Here is a 15,867-nt window from a genome sequence, read left to right on the forward strand (position 1 = left end):
CTACTGTTTTTTAATGAATAACACATGCTATGTATTATTACGCAGCGCAGCCAATACTGTTTTTCGGTTATGCTGTTAGTCACGCCCATTTTGTGTCGCTCGTTTTTTTTTATGAAATTATTGGGCCGGGTCATCACAGTAAACGACACTTAAAAATATAATATTTTATATGATGTAGCCAGGCATTATAACCAGGATATGCGCATGCGTAAACCAACTTTCCATCAGAACGATGTATAGAATAGGTTATTTTTTTATATAGTACAACCAGGAACTATAACCAGGATATGTGCATGCGTGTACCGACTTTTCGGTAAACGTTTGGGAGGAAATTCGAAAGCTGTTTGGGGGGAACTTCGAACTGATATTTACGCAATTTAAAAAATATAGGAAAATTCGACTTTTACATTATAAATGTTCATTAAGAGATATAGGAATGTTGTGTACATTAGATTTACACCAAAATGTTGAATAAATATTAGTATTTGAGAGAACAATAAAGAGCAATGTTACAGGAAAACAACAGGCACTTAGCAATGGAGTGGAGGGGGGGGGTGGAGTGGAGCAGATACAGGGGGACGAGACTACCCCCTTCAGCACACGTTTTCTCGCAGCAAACATGTTTCTTATATTTACATATAAAAGGTGAATTAACAAAGAGTTGCCCCCCCCCCCCCCCCCCCCCCAATATTTTTGGGACCAGGAAAGGGAGGAAATAAACTGTAAAATTGAAGTTAAAGGTTCACCAAACCCCCTACCCCCACGGATCAGGATTTTTAAATGTTTTAATAGCATAGTTTACATATTACCAGGGTCAGTGTTCGTATCACCAGGGTCTGTATACCCATAACCTTGGTCAATATTACGATTATCAGGATGTCTGTATCTATTACCAGGGTCAGTGTACGTATCACCATTGTCTGTGTGCCCATCACCTGGGTCTGCAGACAAATAATCTGGGTCAGTGAACGTATCATCAGGGTCAGTGTACGTATCACCAGGGTCAGTGTTCGTATCACCAGGGTTTGTATACCCATAACCTGGGTCAGTATTACAATTATCAGGATGTCTATATCTATTACCAGGGTCGGTGACGTATCACCAGGGTCTGTGTGCCCATCACCAAGTCAGAAGACCCATCACCAGGGTCTTAATGCATATCACCAAGGTCAGTATACATATCACCAGGGTCTGGGTGCCCATTACCAGGGTCTCAAAACTTATATATATTGTTATACGTATTGAGACCCAGATGATGGGTATACTGACTCTGGTTACGCGTATACATGTACAAACACTTGTAATTGGGTACTCTAACCTTTGTTATCGGTAAACTGACCCTGGTAATGGGTATACTGATTATGGATATGGGTATACAGACGCTGATGATGTGCACTCTGGCCCTAATAATAAATACTAGTGTGCAGACCCTGGTGTAAGGCATATAGACCCTGGTGAAACGTACACTGACCCTGGTGATAGGCATTGAGACCTTGGTGATGCTTACGTGGATTTCTGGCTATGGGTAAACAGACCCTGGTAATGAGCACAAAGACATATTGACCCTCGGGATAGTTATTGAGACCCTGGTGTCTTGATGATGGGTATACTGAATCTGGTTATGTGTATACGGAACCGGGTGATACGTACACCAACTCTGGTAATACGTATTCTGACCCTTGTGATGGGTATACAGACCCTGGTGATGGGCACACAGATCGACCTTGGTGAGGGGTTATGGATAGAGCTACATGGGGTCGATGTTTTGACCACCCTTACCCCTCCCCAATAACCCCTGGAAAGAAAAGAAAAACAAAATAAATTATCCCTCTCCTCCTAACCTTGGATTTTTTCATATTGAATCTAAGCGTAGGTGTTTGTATGAGATACAGTAATATTGGTTTATATATGAATCCAATTCTTTCTTACTGGTATATGTAAGGAAACCGTGATATTTTGTTCAGGCAGGTGGCATCGTAAAAAAGTGAAAAGAGGGGACTGGGTAGGAGAATCGCCAACAATTCCTGACTGGCCAAAAAAAATGTTTTTCAAAACTTCGAAAATCGAACACCGTGCAAGCGTTTAAAGATATCGTATTCATCGGTAAAAGGCGATTAGAATAGCAAATTTTAAAATCGTTTAAAGAGAAATCTGACTGTAACAAAATAATTACAGATTCAACTTTCTGAATCTACGATACTTAAAATAACTAGATGCGTCAAAACAGTAGACCTCTTTCATAATCTTTTTTTGCTATAAAATCGAATTTATTTTGCATAGCTTTATAAGGAAATTTCCCCCGTGTTGACCTCGTGACGTCACTGAAGCCTTGTTATCGCCCAATTTCATTTTCTCTTGATTAGAGTTCTAAAAGCAGGTAAAAATAGGCATTTTGAAGAGGCGTAACTCCATTATTTTTGCATCGATTTCGATGCAGTTTTTGCATTATTTTTAATTCTGGTAAATAATTTCTATAACATAAGTTCAACATTTGCTGGGCTGCAGGTACCCTTTAATAAATCAACACGCTCATTGATTAAAAGCGTTAACTAAACAATTTTCGTCGAAACAAATCTGTATATCCTGCATGGAATTTTTTTGTAAAAATGGATGGCAGTTCTTAAATATTGTGTTTCTATCAATGTAGTAATACTAGCAAAACCGATAAAGTAAGATGTCTTTTGGATTTATTACATCTGTTTCCATGGTTACAGCAACAGCTGTGACAATATGTCCCTCCACTTTCGTTTTTACGTCAGTTCACTTCATTTACTATTTCGCCGGTTAACGCCGATCAATTGATCGGCACATTTCGTCGTACGCCGATATGGGACGAATAAAGTCCGCCCTGTTTAATTTGATCTCCAAAACATAAACTTTGTTACCACAAATTGGATGAAAATATATTATTACCGATTAAATTACGAATTAAAAACTTTGAAATAACGAATTCAAGAATTCGTAATTTCAAATTTAATTTGTTAAAACAGATTTCAAAATTTGAAATAACGAATTCAGCGAATTCCTAAAATTTGTTATAACAAATTTAATTCGTTACAGCGGATTCAACAATTTGTTATAACGATTTAAATTCGTTTTAACAAATTCAAGAATTCGTTATATCAAATTCAAAAATATTTTTTGATAGGTCCTAAATGGGCTTCCGTACGAACATGTAGGTCTGTTTTTGAATCCTTTCCCGAATCTTTCCACATCTGTTAGTTCAAGTGCATCATCTATTTTAAGCTATGTCGTCAGGAAATCGACTTACACCATTTAAAAAAAAAATTATGTTATCTTCTTGTATTCATCAGAATATGAGGTAGTATTTGACTAGTTCCTCATCGATAGAATTTTCTATAGCTTACAAATTTCGATCTCAGTTTTATTTGAAATTTTATATTGCATGCAATCGTATAGATTGCTTATATCTTTTAGGTCTTCTTAAAGCTTAGAGTAGGTTTTATTTGATAAGGTGAAATCAGTCTCGTCATCTTTACTTGAAATGCGATATTCACAAATTGCTGAAATTGGAATCCATTTTTTAACAAGGGCACCGCTAAGCGGAGCATCCCCTCGCGACATGAGTTATTGTGTGTAGGGATGCATTATTTAGCAATATATAGTTATGTTAATGAGAAGACCACATACTACTAACCTTCCATTACTGCAAAAACTACATTTTATTTACCTGCACTAGATCTAAATCAAACAAGTGAGAAGCTGTCAATGTGACAGCAAACCGGGTTTTCTTTTATGTAAACTGTATCCATAATCCATGTCAACCCGTATCCAGTGAAATGGAGTACCCTATATGCAACATTTTGCCAAAAAATGACTAAGTTCAAAAGCTGGTATTTTTTCGATAAATTATCGGAAATCAAAATCCTAGCAATATGCACACCTCTAATATCAGTACAATTGATTTGCAAAAGAACAACTTCCTATCTTGAGAACTGTAGGAGGAGTTATCCGTACAATGAGGATACCCTATATGCAATATTTTGCCAAAAAAAGTTCAAAAGCGAGTATTCTTTTCATAAATTATCGGAAATCAAAATCCTAGCAATATGCACACCTCTGATATATGTACAATTGATCTGCAAAAGAACAACTTCCTATCTTGAAAACTGTAGGTACTATTGGAAGGTTTTTTATTAATTTACTAGAAAATTGAAATGGAGTGCACACACACACACACATACATACATACATACATACATACGAACACACACACGCACGGTAGCGATGCTATATCCCCTTCGCAACAAGTTGCGCGAGGGGATAAAAATCTTCTTCACCTATACTGATTTTAACATTTACAGTAAAACACGCTTATAATGAAGTGCCAAGGACAGCGATTTTGCTTCGTTAAAAGCGCAATTCGTTATATCCATTAAGTTTACAACACATAATAAAGTCACGGGGAATGAGAGTCACTTCCCTGAAAGCGTTAATTCAATTATAAGTGTGTTCGCTATTGCCGTGTTTTACTGTATTAGTATACTGCTCGTTGAAGAAGTCCCCTTGGACTTAAAAAGACAAGCTCTCCTTGTTCCTTATCCTTTTTATACAAAACTTCTCTACTTCACCCAACAAATTCGCCGTTTTAGAAGACATCATGTGTTTGCCACTTACAGATACATAAATGGTCATTTAGGTAAATCATTTTGTATCCCCCCTTTATTTATTCATTCGTATTTATTTTTTTCTTTTAAAAGGATGTTTTGCGCAAAATAGGGCTTAAAATTGACAAGTTGTTTTGGAGAAGAAGATAAAAATGTGAACAGTTAACGACAACAATATAAAGCTAAGTAAACAAAGAAGCAACGCCAGACTTCTTTGGCGATCTGTCCTGCTTGAATAAATGAAGCAAAACTATTAGACTGGAATCAATTAATGATTTTATTCCGAATTCTTTTGAAGAACGTTTTGACGGCCAGAAGAATGAATTTACAGTATTTATAGACAATCACGTTATCTGCACCCTCTGTCCTTTGAATCAGTCCTCGTGTTGTTCTCGTGTCATTTGACACACGACCTGTGTATTGAAAGAAAAACATTAATTCATAAAATGCAATATTCAGCAAATATGTAAATGCATGACATAATGTAAACAATATAAATATTTGTTTCTTGTTTACATTATATTCAAAGACAATAAACAAATTTGAACATGAAATCACCCACCTTGTCCAAAGTTAACAACTTAATATGCAAACAACTCTCATTGACATAATAACGTTAAAACACTATACAGTAACGATGTAAAATAGAATAAAAATACGCAACTTGAAATAAGTTTGAAAAGTATAAATATTACATAATATTATAAATTTCTCTAACGTTATATTTGACCCAAAATTAAAGAAATAAATACTATTTATGAACTGTTTTCTTTATTAAGTATGGAAAGTTATAGATTTCATAGAAAAATGGAGAGGGTTGTGTCTGGATAAAAATTTTTAAAAAAGATCTTTATAGCATGAAATCAAAGTGGAGGGAAATGATTCACTGTAAAAGAAATTTAAGCATTTTATGTGAACCAGAATATTATAATTCCTTGTTAGGTGTTTTAGGAGGTAATGGAATTAAGTTTGTTAGCAAAATGTTTATTATCAAGCATTGAACTGATTATCAGTCTGTGTCCGTTATCAATTAAAAAAAAATCACATATACATGTATTTGTTATTTTTCATCAACGTCTAATTATTAAAAAGAAAGAAAAAAATTTTGTTATATTTGATTTACTTACGTTTTCTGATAGCTTTGACAATAATTAAGAAGATGATGACGAAACAAATTCCGCTGATTATGAAGATAGTTCTAGAAAAAAAATATATGCTAGCAAGTAAATACCTGTTTACAACAAATTGCAGAATAACAGTAGAGCTTCGAGTAGCTTGCTAGATTGCTCAATAGGGTATTCACTTTGATTTTAAAGTTATCACTTAATTACAGTGTAATCCTCAGGTATCTCAAGTTAGTGAAGTGAGCTTTATCTGAAAATTCAAATTATTCACTTGTGTTTTGCTCATTGGATTTTTTTAATATAATTTTTGGTGATTGCCATCTGTTTTTGTCCGTCGTCGTGCATTGTGCGTCGTCCATTTAGAATTTTACATTTTTAACTTCTTGTTTTTAAACTACAAGGCCATTTGTTACCATTATTGGTGTGGAGCATGTAAATGGTTAGAGGAATCTAAACTGTAAAATTCATGGTTCTATTATTCCCGGGCTCAAGGCGCCACGGGGAGGGGGGACATGCAAAAAAACTCTTTACTCCCACACATGTAATGAAAAACAAGAATGCATTGTTATAATGTTAATTACCCCCCCCCCCCCCACCTCAGGCGTATACGCCTGTTGGGTGGGGCCAATACAGCCATAAGATATATATATATCAAGTCTTCGGAAATCTTCTTCTCTACTCCGATATATTTTTGTTAAAAACTAAATGCATGGTTATGATGTCCCTAAATTGTGAATATATGGTGTTAATGCATATAATGTTTAACAATCTCTACTCTCACACATCTGTAAGAACAAGAGAAAAGCTGTACTCCCACACATGTTGAAAAAAAAATTGAATGCATGATTATGATGTCCACGAACCCCTCTACCTAAATTGTGAAATATAGTGTTAATGTATACAATGTTTAACAATCTCTTTTTCTACTCTCACACATCTGTAATAACAAGAGAAAAGTCAATTTGACAGCAAAGCGGGTTTGTTTTCTTTTGTGTAACCAGTATACAGTCCATTTGTCAACCCTAAACTATGGGCACTACCTATCAAGGAAAACGGGGTACTCTAAATGCAGTATATTTGCTAAAGAAACCAAGTTCATCTTGAGTTTTTTCATAAATAATAAGAAAACAAAATACTAGCAATATGCACCCTCTTATATTAGTACAATTGATCTGCAAAAGAACAACTCCCCTTCTTAAACACTGTAGGAGGAGTTATCCGTACAAAAATGGTACCCTTTTGGCAGCCGCCCACCCGCCATTTTCACCATTTTAATAACCGAAATTTTCTTTTGTAAAACCCGGACTTTATAATAATGTTTACCAGGAACACCTCTACTAAATTTGGTGTCCGCTGGATTATAAGTTTTAACTTTAGGGCGGGGCCAAAATGGATTTATAGTGTTAATGCATATAATGATTTTAAAAATATCTTCTCTATCCCCACACACTTGTAAGGAAAACTGAATTCATAAGCCCTCTACTCAAATGATAATATCATATCCCCCGAGGTAATGGTTCTGATTCTAGAGCGGGGCCCAAATAGTCCTATAGTTAAAATACTTTTAATGTTTCAAAAACTCGTCTTCCCTACTTCTTCTGATACTGAATAAAAACTGACTGCATATAAGGAAGGAAGTAAAGCCGTCTTTCAAAATTTTAAACCATAATTATTCACGATACTCACTCCTCCTAGGCACCTGATCCTTCCTCTATCTTTTTAGAGGCCTGTGTTGCTCTGCTTTGAATTTGTACTTCGTTTTATGGATTTTTGAGATGTCGACAGTTTGTTATTGTCTTTTTTTCTCATGTCTCCCAATTCATGTAGGAATTTGAATCTAGGACAGGGCAAAAACTGTCATTTAGTGTATAGAGTAGGGGTTCTCAATGCAGGGTGTGGTCACATTCACTGTTAAGCAGTACACGAAAAATGCTTTTGATATAAATGCCAAATGTGATTATATGTCAACAAAGATTGAGTATTCTAAAGCTGCACCAGGATAAGTGAGTAACACATAATGGTTTAAAAGCTGGTTTTGTGTGCTCTTAGGGAGAGTTTCTGTTTGCCCCTGAGGATCGGGATGGGAGGTTGTTTTAAATAAAACATGTATACTAGCCACCTTGTTTTAGTTTGTCGATGAAATTTGATACATATAAAATCTTGGCAGTTAACAAATATGAGAATACTATTAATTAAGAGTCTGCGTCATCTGTTTCATTGTTGGATGTTTTATTGGACATGGACATTGATGGTAACCTAACAGCAAAACTCTTAGCTGCAGGACTGTAGCTCCCGGTCTGAAAAAATTCGGATGGACGACCTGGGAGCTACAGTGCCTCCCATAGTAAAAAACTGCAATTTCCGGCGCACAAAAAATTGCGCTAGTTTTGGACTTATTAACCTTATTTTCACAAATTCTGTAAAAATAATTAGTACCATTAAATTCTTCAGCAAATTTACTACTGATATCATCACTTTACTTGCCTCAGATTTTTTCTTAAACATGATAACCGACCTCGGAAAAAGAAGTATGTTAATTTACGTCGAGATCGAGAGTCGCCATTTTTAAATGTAAACAAACTTGCACCACTTTAGTTTACAGGGCTGTTGATGGTGTTTAAAAGACTATCAGAAGCAAGTGAAGTGACGACATCTGTAGTAAAATGTCCGAGGAATTTTTTGGGATCGAAGATTTGTACAGAATGTGTTCGTAAATGAGATTAATTAGTCCAAAACTAGCGCATTTTTTTGTGCGCCGTAAATTGCAGTTTTTTACTATGGGAGGCACTGTAGCTCCCAGGTCGTCCATCCGAATTTTTTCAGACCGGGAGCTACAGTCCTGCAGCTACAAAACTCTGTGATAAACGCGATGACTTCAATTTTTCTATAGTCAACTGTCCTTACTTATGTAGCAATATACCTTCATCACCTGCATATTGTGTGTTTGTCTCTCATTTGATTTGATACGCATGTGCATGCTCTTCGTATGAACAGTTTTTAAGACGAAGCAAGCTACTGACAAACAAGTTGATAAAACAGGACTACCAACAGTCTCGCTTGAAGTCATCTTTTCGTAAGTTCTATGGTCGATACAACGACCTTGTCAGCAAATACTATCTTCCACTGGGCCGAATGCTGACTGACGTTTTTCATACTAATTGTTAGATCATAATTAATCACCTAATTGTCTACGGCCTTTTCCGATTTTTTTCCCGATAACGACAAAGAGCACACGGCGGGTGTGATCGGTCAGCAGAGGATGCTCACTCCTCCTAGGCACCTGATCCTACCTCTATCTTTTTAGAGGTTCGTGTTGCTTTGCTTTGGATTTGTATTTCGTATTATGGATTTTTTAGATGGTTCACGGTTTGTTATTGTCATTTTTCTATTCTATAAAATCTTGCAACAATTTAATAATTATTTTATTAGGACATTTCTCCATTGAAAGATTTCAGACAGGGAGGTGGTTGTCGTTGCACAATATTATAATTTTTCTACTCCAGAATGAAACTTAATTAAATGCAGATATGAGACTTCTCAACATGTTGTTTGTGAATCGGATATGGTACTTAGATGACTGTTAAACCTACTGGCCTCTTGTTAGTGTCTCTTTACATGCCTCACTCATATCTCGAAAAATGAAGTATGTTAAATTTACATCGAGATCGAGAGTCGCCACTTTTTACATGTAAACAAGCATTCTGAGAGTATTGCATATATAAGCAATACACGTCCCCTACCGGTGTGTATTATTCTATGAAAGCTTCGAAGCATACATCTATTTCAAAACTATAATAAACGAGATGGTATGCTTTTATCAGAGATAAAAGAACAGAGGAAATTCCAGCTACATAGTTGATATAGAGATTAAATAAGAAATGGGTAAAGTAATATTTTTTATTTTCTCCCCTGTAATTTCGCCAAGTCCATTAAGTATTTGAAGGTAGAAATTTGTGAAACAATGCACTGTAACACAGACTATCATTTCTCACCGTCTTCTGTACCCCGAATCTACAGACGAACCCGATAACGAACCCGATTGTTATAATACAAAAACCCTGTCGATTAAATTTACAGAACTTATTTGTTTGTTAGAAACAATATAAGGAATTGTACAAGTAATGCATGATATTATTACTGACTACATACTTTCCTCGTTTATTTAATACACACCGAACCCGATAACGAACCCGAACATTAAAAAATTGAAAAATAAACAATTAATTTTCTCGATGATATGTCAACCAGACGCTACAAAAGTGTAAGCTTGATCTGTAGTTTGACATTTTGAAGCTGTTCAGCAAATTTCATATGATTCCTCAAACGCATAAAGAAAAAAGTGTGGAACACTGACGTGGGACGGACAGACGGACGCAGAGGAAAGCTGTATTCCCATCCGGGGAAACCGGTATGGGACTAATAAACTGCACCACTTCATTTTACGGAGCTGGAGATGGTGTTTAAAGGGGCATGGTCACGATTTTGGTCAAATTCTATTTTTCTGTTTTTATTATTTATAATGCTTTAGGAATGCATTTCTAGTGATCAAGTGAAATATGAGAGCCATTTGTAGAGTTATGAGCAAGATACAGGGCTCACAACTTCTTGTCATGTAAACAAGGTTTGTGCCCTGTTTTTTGTTTTCATAGGTTCAATATACCAGTCAAAAATAGTTTTCAAGTTGATTTGTCTGTTTACTTATTCATTTTAAGCATGAATAAACAGATCCTAACGTTTAAGACATTCATTTTAGGTCTACAACTGGATTTTTTACTTCAACATTCAAAACGTAAACAAAAGTTTTGTTTGCATGGCAAAGAATTGTAAGCTCTGTACCTCGCTAAAAACTCAATTTTGAAATTTGAAATTACTATTAAAAATGCCTTTGTGAAGCATTGTAAACATTAAGATTGGGGAAGTAATTTTTTACCAAAATCGTGACCATGCCCCTTTAGAAGACTATCAGATGCAAGAGACGATATCAGTAGTAAATTGTATGAAGAATTTATTGGTACTAATTGTTTTTACAGAATTTTCCTATAAATAAGGTTAATCAGTCCAAAACTAGCGCACGTTATTCTGCGCAATAAGTACACAATTTTTTCATTGTGCAATGGGTGGTACTGTAGCTCACAGGTCGTTCATTAGATTTTAACACCGGGAGCTACAGACCTACAGCTAATATTTGCACTTGAAAAAACACGTTTAATTGTTTAATAATTCAAAACTCCAGTTATGCTTTTTATTTTAGGAAAAGAAATCCCTTATAATAGAGGTCAGCAATTTTCGTTTTTGTTTCTTCAGAGATTTCTGATGTTCTTGAAATATCTAGATCACCTGCATATACAACGTCTAGAACTCGGCCAAATTTTAAGTGAGAAATACACTGCTTACCAAGGGATCAAAATGATACAAACTATGAAAAAATACCAAACAATAAGGAAAGAGTGAGACAGAAAATGTGAATGCACAACTGATAGATAATAGAGAGATATTGGTTGGATCAAGCTTTCTACTAATCGGTTTAAGGAATTAAGTTATATTCTAAAATGGATAATATAAAAGTGAAACTGCTTGAAAATACATGAATGCTGCAACTAATTTTTAATCAGGAATAGACGAGAGCATGCTTAATTTTGCAAAGTTTTTCAAACGAGAAGGTTTCAGTAATGAAAAACGGCCATATAAAAAGCCCTCTAAGACCTATATATTGCATGGAGAGAAGGTAATGCTAGCCGAAAGGCAACAAATGGAAGGTCTTAAGATACACAAGCTGATTAATTCAAATAAATCAGGTACATGTATATAATTTGTTCTTTCTTATATGGGTCATATACATGTATTGTTTCTCTTAACTTTCTCATATAAAAAACTGTATCATTCGTTATTTTACAATACAGTACCGTGTAATGAAACACTGTTATTCTTTTATTTTAGTTTTAATTTTGTAAAGTGTTGTCTTTAAATCAAGTAATTTTGCAGAATTTTGTGAGTCTTCCACACAACATGAAGTAAAACAAGCAACGACTTTAGCGTTGTGTAAGATTGGAAGGTCTGTGAACATAAAACTTCAACAAAACAGGGGTAAACTAACTGAAAAACAACGGGTTAATGAGAATCTACTGTCAGTGAACCAGAACCAAGTGTAATCAGAGTATCAAGGTGTTTGAATTGCCACAGAATTTTCACAAAGCTGAAAATAACTCTGGTATAAAAATCTTGCCTAAATGCACAAACTGCTTTAAATGTATATATAAGCGCTTCCAGGAAAAGAGACAAGTGGAAGAAAATATTAAAAAAATCAAATGCTAAAGAAAAGACCGAGAGGGGTTTGCTGGAAACCTATCAAACTAATTCTATTTCCTTTGCCTAGTTATGCGCGAACATCTTCAGATTTTAAATCCCTTTAAATACTCCGAGAATTCAGAGTCCTTGTTAGTCCCCTACCGGTTTCACCGGAGGGGACTATGGCTTTCCTCTGCGTCCGTCCGTCCGTCTGTCTGTCCCACTTCAGTTTTCCACACTTTTAACTTTATGCGTTTGAGGAATCGTATGAAATTTTCTGAACAGCTTGAAAATGTCAAACTACAGATCAAGTTTACACTTTTGTACATGTAGCGTCTGAATGACATATTTTTGAGAAAATTATTTTTTTTAATTCCAATTTTTTAATGTTCGGATTCGTTATCGGGTTCGGTGTGTATTGAATAAACGAGGAAAGTATGCAGTCAGTTATAATATCGTGCATTACCTGTACCATTCCTTTTATTGTTTCTAACAAACAATTAAGTTCTGTATAATAGTGTCAAGCATCGTGTTGTAAATTTAATCGACAGGGTTATTTGTATTATTACAGTCGGGTTTGTTATTTGGTGGGTCTGTTGATTCGGGGTACAGGAATGAAAGTACCAAACCCCCGGATGTTTACATCAGAGAAACGTTATAGAACGTTGTAATAAGGAATGAATGGGTAGGCTTTAGGCGATTGGCTGAATTCAGGTATACGACAACTTTCATTTTGTAGTAAAATTATTAGTTTTTAAAATAAATGATGGAATGGGGGAATATTTTAAAGAATATAGCATCACTAGGAAAATTGTAGGGATGGGGGTTGATTTTTTATGTAGCGTGACATTTACTGCCGATAGCCGTTAGTTGTAAACAACTGCAAATTTGACCTATAAACGCCTCGGGACCCTATATTTTTCGTAATTTCCTGAAGGTCTTAAACTGAAGTTTCAAATGATACCAAAGATTTGACGGAAACTGTTATAGTAGAGAGGGGTCATATAGTTTGTATGGAGTTCTATGGGAAAATAATTGGTAGGCTTTACCCTATAGAAGACGGTAAGAAATGCTATTCTGTATTACGGTTCATTGTTTTCACAAATTTCTACCAGCAAATACTTAATGGACTTGGCGAAATTACAGGAGATAAAATACAGAGTATTATTTTACCCATTTTTTTATTTAATTTCTATATCAACTTTGTAGTTTGAATTTCCTCTGTTCTTTTATCTCTTGATTAAAGCATAACATCGAACATGTATGCGTCGAAGCTTTCATAGAATAATACAAACCGGTAGGGGACGTGTATTGCTTATGCAATACTCTCAGAAGGTTTGTTTAAAATGTAATTATTTAGAAGAAAAAAAAATGAAAAAAACAACAAATTTTTCCTCTTTAAAAAAAATGACGCCGATGAATTTGCTCGTATCATAGAACAGTCCATCAATCAGGAAAAACATTGAGGAAAAAATTATTGTAAGCCAACACCTGATTATCCATTCAACATTGAGAACCAACAAGAAGATCCAGTCGAAAAAAATTCAATGAAAAAAGAAAGACATAAACTCTAAATATTATTTTCAAATTGGCTTTATGATTACCAACAAAAATGCAGATGAAATATGATATTGATATCTGTTTTCTAAATAATGTGTGCTTGAATTTAATGATGTGTTAAAGCATTTAAGAGAGTAACAGATTTGATACTAAAAGATCTTTTGTATTAATTATTTCTTTATAATGTAATCTTCACCTGCAATAATCGTGTACAAGGCAACTTTAATTATTATCTTTTAATAAAGTACTAAATATATATGCTTTTATTTACTGGCAATTTGTGCAAAAAAACTATTGCAAACACCTGTAAAGAAACCAACTGAAATCATCTCAAGTTTACCAGTGAAAAGCAGATTACCCTTGTGATACCTTGAAAACCAAATTGAATCCGCTATTGAGCAATCCAGTATACTATTTAAAATTTTACCGATATTCTGTAATTCGCCGTAAACTGAATTAGAAACACTTGTACATTTGCATATATACTGCATAAATGTATATACTGCACATATCTTTATTTTAGTGATAGTCCTGTCTAAGATATACATGATTCACCGCGATCACTTTCTCATCGCAAAAGCACAATAATGCAGACAATGTAATATATTGTATGCTTAGACAGATGTTATCATTGACTTAATATAGAATTGGCCTATTTTCGCAAATAAATAACACCAGAAAAACATGATTTACGGTAGTTGATTAGAATTTATACATTGTAGATTAGAGACTTACACGACAATGCTGATACATAAACCTCTGAGACAAGCGAAGCCATCATCACAACAGGTGTGTAAGGTAGCGTCACAGCAGTGATGCGTCACTGGGCAGTACAACGCTATCTCGCCAGAAATTATTCCACACGCACTGCCACTCCCGTCTGAAACTGAACTAATTACTGTCATTTTATCTTTTATATCTTTCAGATAGTATACTTTGCATACAGGATGCAGCTACGCTGTACAGGAACAACAATAATGTCACCATTGATAAGATCTTTGTTTTAAAGTGTGATTTTAAAAGATGTTATCGACAAGAGCAAATTCCTAAGGAGGTTTTTAAAAGGATTTTTTTTTAAAGTACAGCAAGCAATAATTAAGGAGGTAAATGGTGTATAATAGATGATTTTGACCTTGGGAACTGACATATTTTGTTTAAATGTACCCCTTGAATGAGTTTTTAGCAAAATGGTTTAAAGGGGCATGGTCACGATTTTGGTCAAAAATTATTTTTCCGATTTGAATAATTACGATGCTTCAGTGACACATTCGTAATACGCAAACAAAATTCGAGTGTCATTTGTTGAGTTATAAGCGAGTTACAGAGCGTACAGTTCTTTGACATGTAAACAAAGCTTTTGTTAACATTTGAATGTTAAAGTGAAAATTTCAAATTAAGACCTAAAATGCATGTGTTTAACGTCAGGAACTGTTTATCTTTGCTTAAAATGAATAAGAAGATAGAAAAAAAATCAGCTTGAAAAAGGTTTTTAATTGGTATATTGAACCTATGTAAACAAACACAGGGCACGAGCCTTGCTTACATGACACAGATTCGTGAACTCTGTATCTTGCTTAAAACTTAAACTGACTCTCATTATTTTATTTGATCATTAGAAATGCATTTCCAAAGCATTGTAAATAATAAAAATAGAAAAATAGAATTTGACGAAAATCGTGACTATGCCCCTTTAAACAAACTTGTATATTCAGAATATCGCTAACTTAGCTTAGCTAGTTTTGGGTATTCCAAATGAGTGTATCATCAAATGAAACATCATCATTATCAAAATCATAATACGTGATAAAAATACGTTATGGTACACGTTACTTACTGACACCCGACTTACCTGTTGGGATTGAAAAGTATACCAAATACAACAAAAACTTCCAGATTTGCATGTCCATAAAGATGTCTTGTCACAACGTTTAGTCATTACAGTAAAAATACAATGGAAAAAAAACGTGCAGCGTTTTCAATGAACACGCTGGTTAAAATGTGTACATGCTAATACAAAGTATGTGGGAGATAATTGGTCAATTTCAAAACTGTTGAGGTTAACGTTTCGTGTTTGGTATTTAAAGTTAACTTTATATACAATATAGTGTGTTCAGAACAAGAGGGTCTCTGCTTCAGTGCGGATGGATGGTATTTTATATATCGACTTTAAATACATTATCAGTCAAAATACCCCCAGGTGTGAATAAGTCTTAGAAGTAGCATTTATACATACCGATTGTTGGCCAGTAATCACATACATATACCCATTG

The 15,867-nt window shown here is 34.7% G+C and overlaps 1 protein-coding gene across 1 annotated transcript; it reads right to left on the reverse strand.

Annotated features, from left to right (window-relative positions):
* Window positions 1–4,881: 4,881 nt before the first annotated feature.
* Window positions 4,882–15,600, reverse strand: LOC128177746 (uncharacterized). The gene is made up of 4 exons (XM_052844579.1): window positions 15,447–15,600; window positions 14,333–14,483; window positions 5,756–5,826; window positions 4,882–5,041 (listed from the first exon to the last, which is right to left on the reverse strand). The coding sequence occupies exons 1-4, from the start codon at window positions 15,502–15,504 to the stop codon at window positions 4,893–4,895; spliced, it is 429 nt and encodes a 142-aa protein (XP_052700539.1). The 5' UTR covers window positions 15,505–15,600; the 3' UTR covers window positions 4,882–4,892.
* Window positions 15,601–15,867: the final 267 nt, after the last annotated feature.

Source organism: Crassostrea angulata, chromosome 3 (genome assembly GCF_025612915.1).
Source record: "Crassostrea angulata isolate pt1a10 chromosome 3, ASM2561291v2, whole genome shotgun sequence".
NCBI lineage: Eukaryota > Metazoa > Mollusca > Bivalvia > Ostreida > Ostreidae > Magallana > Magallana angulata.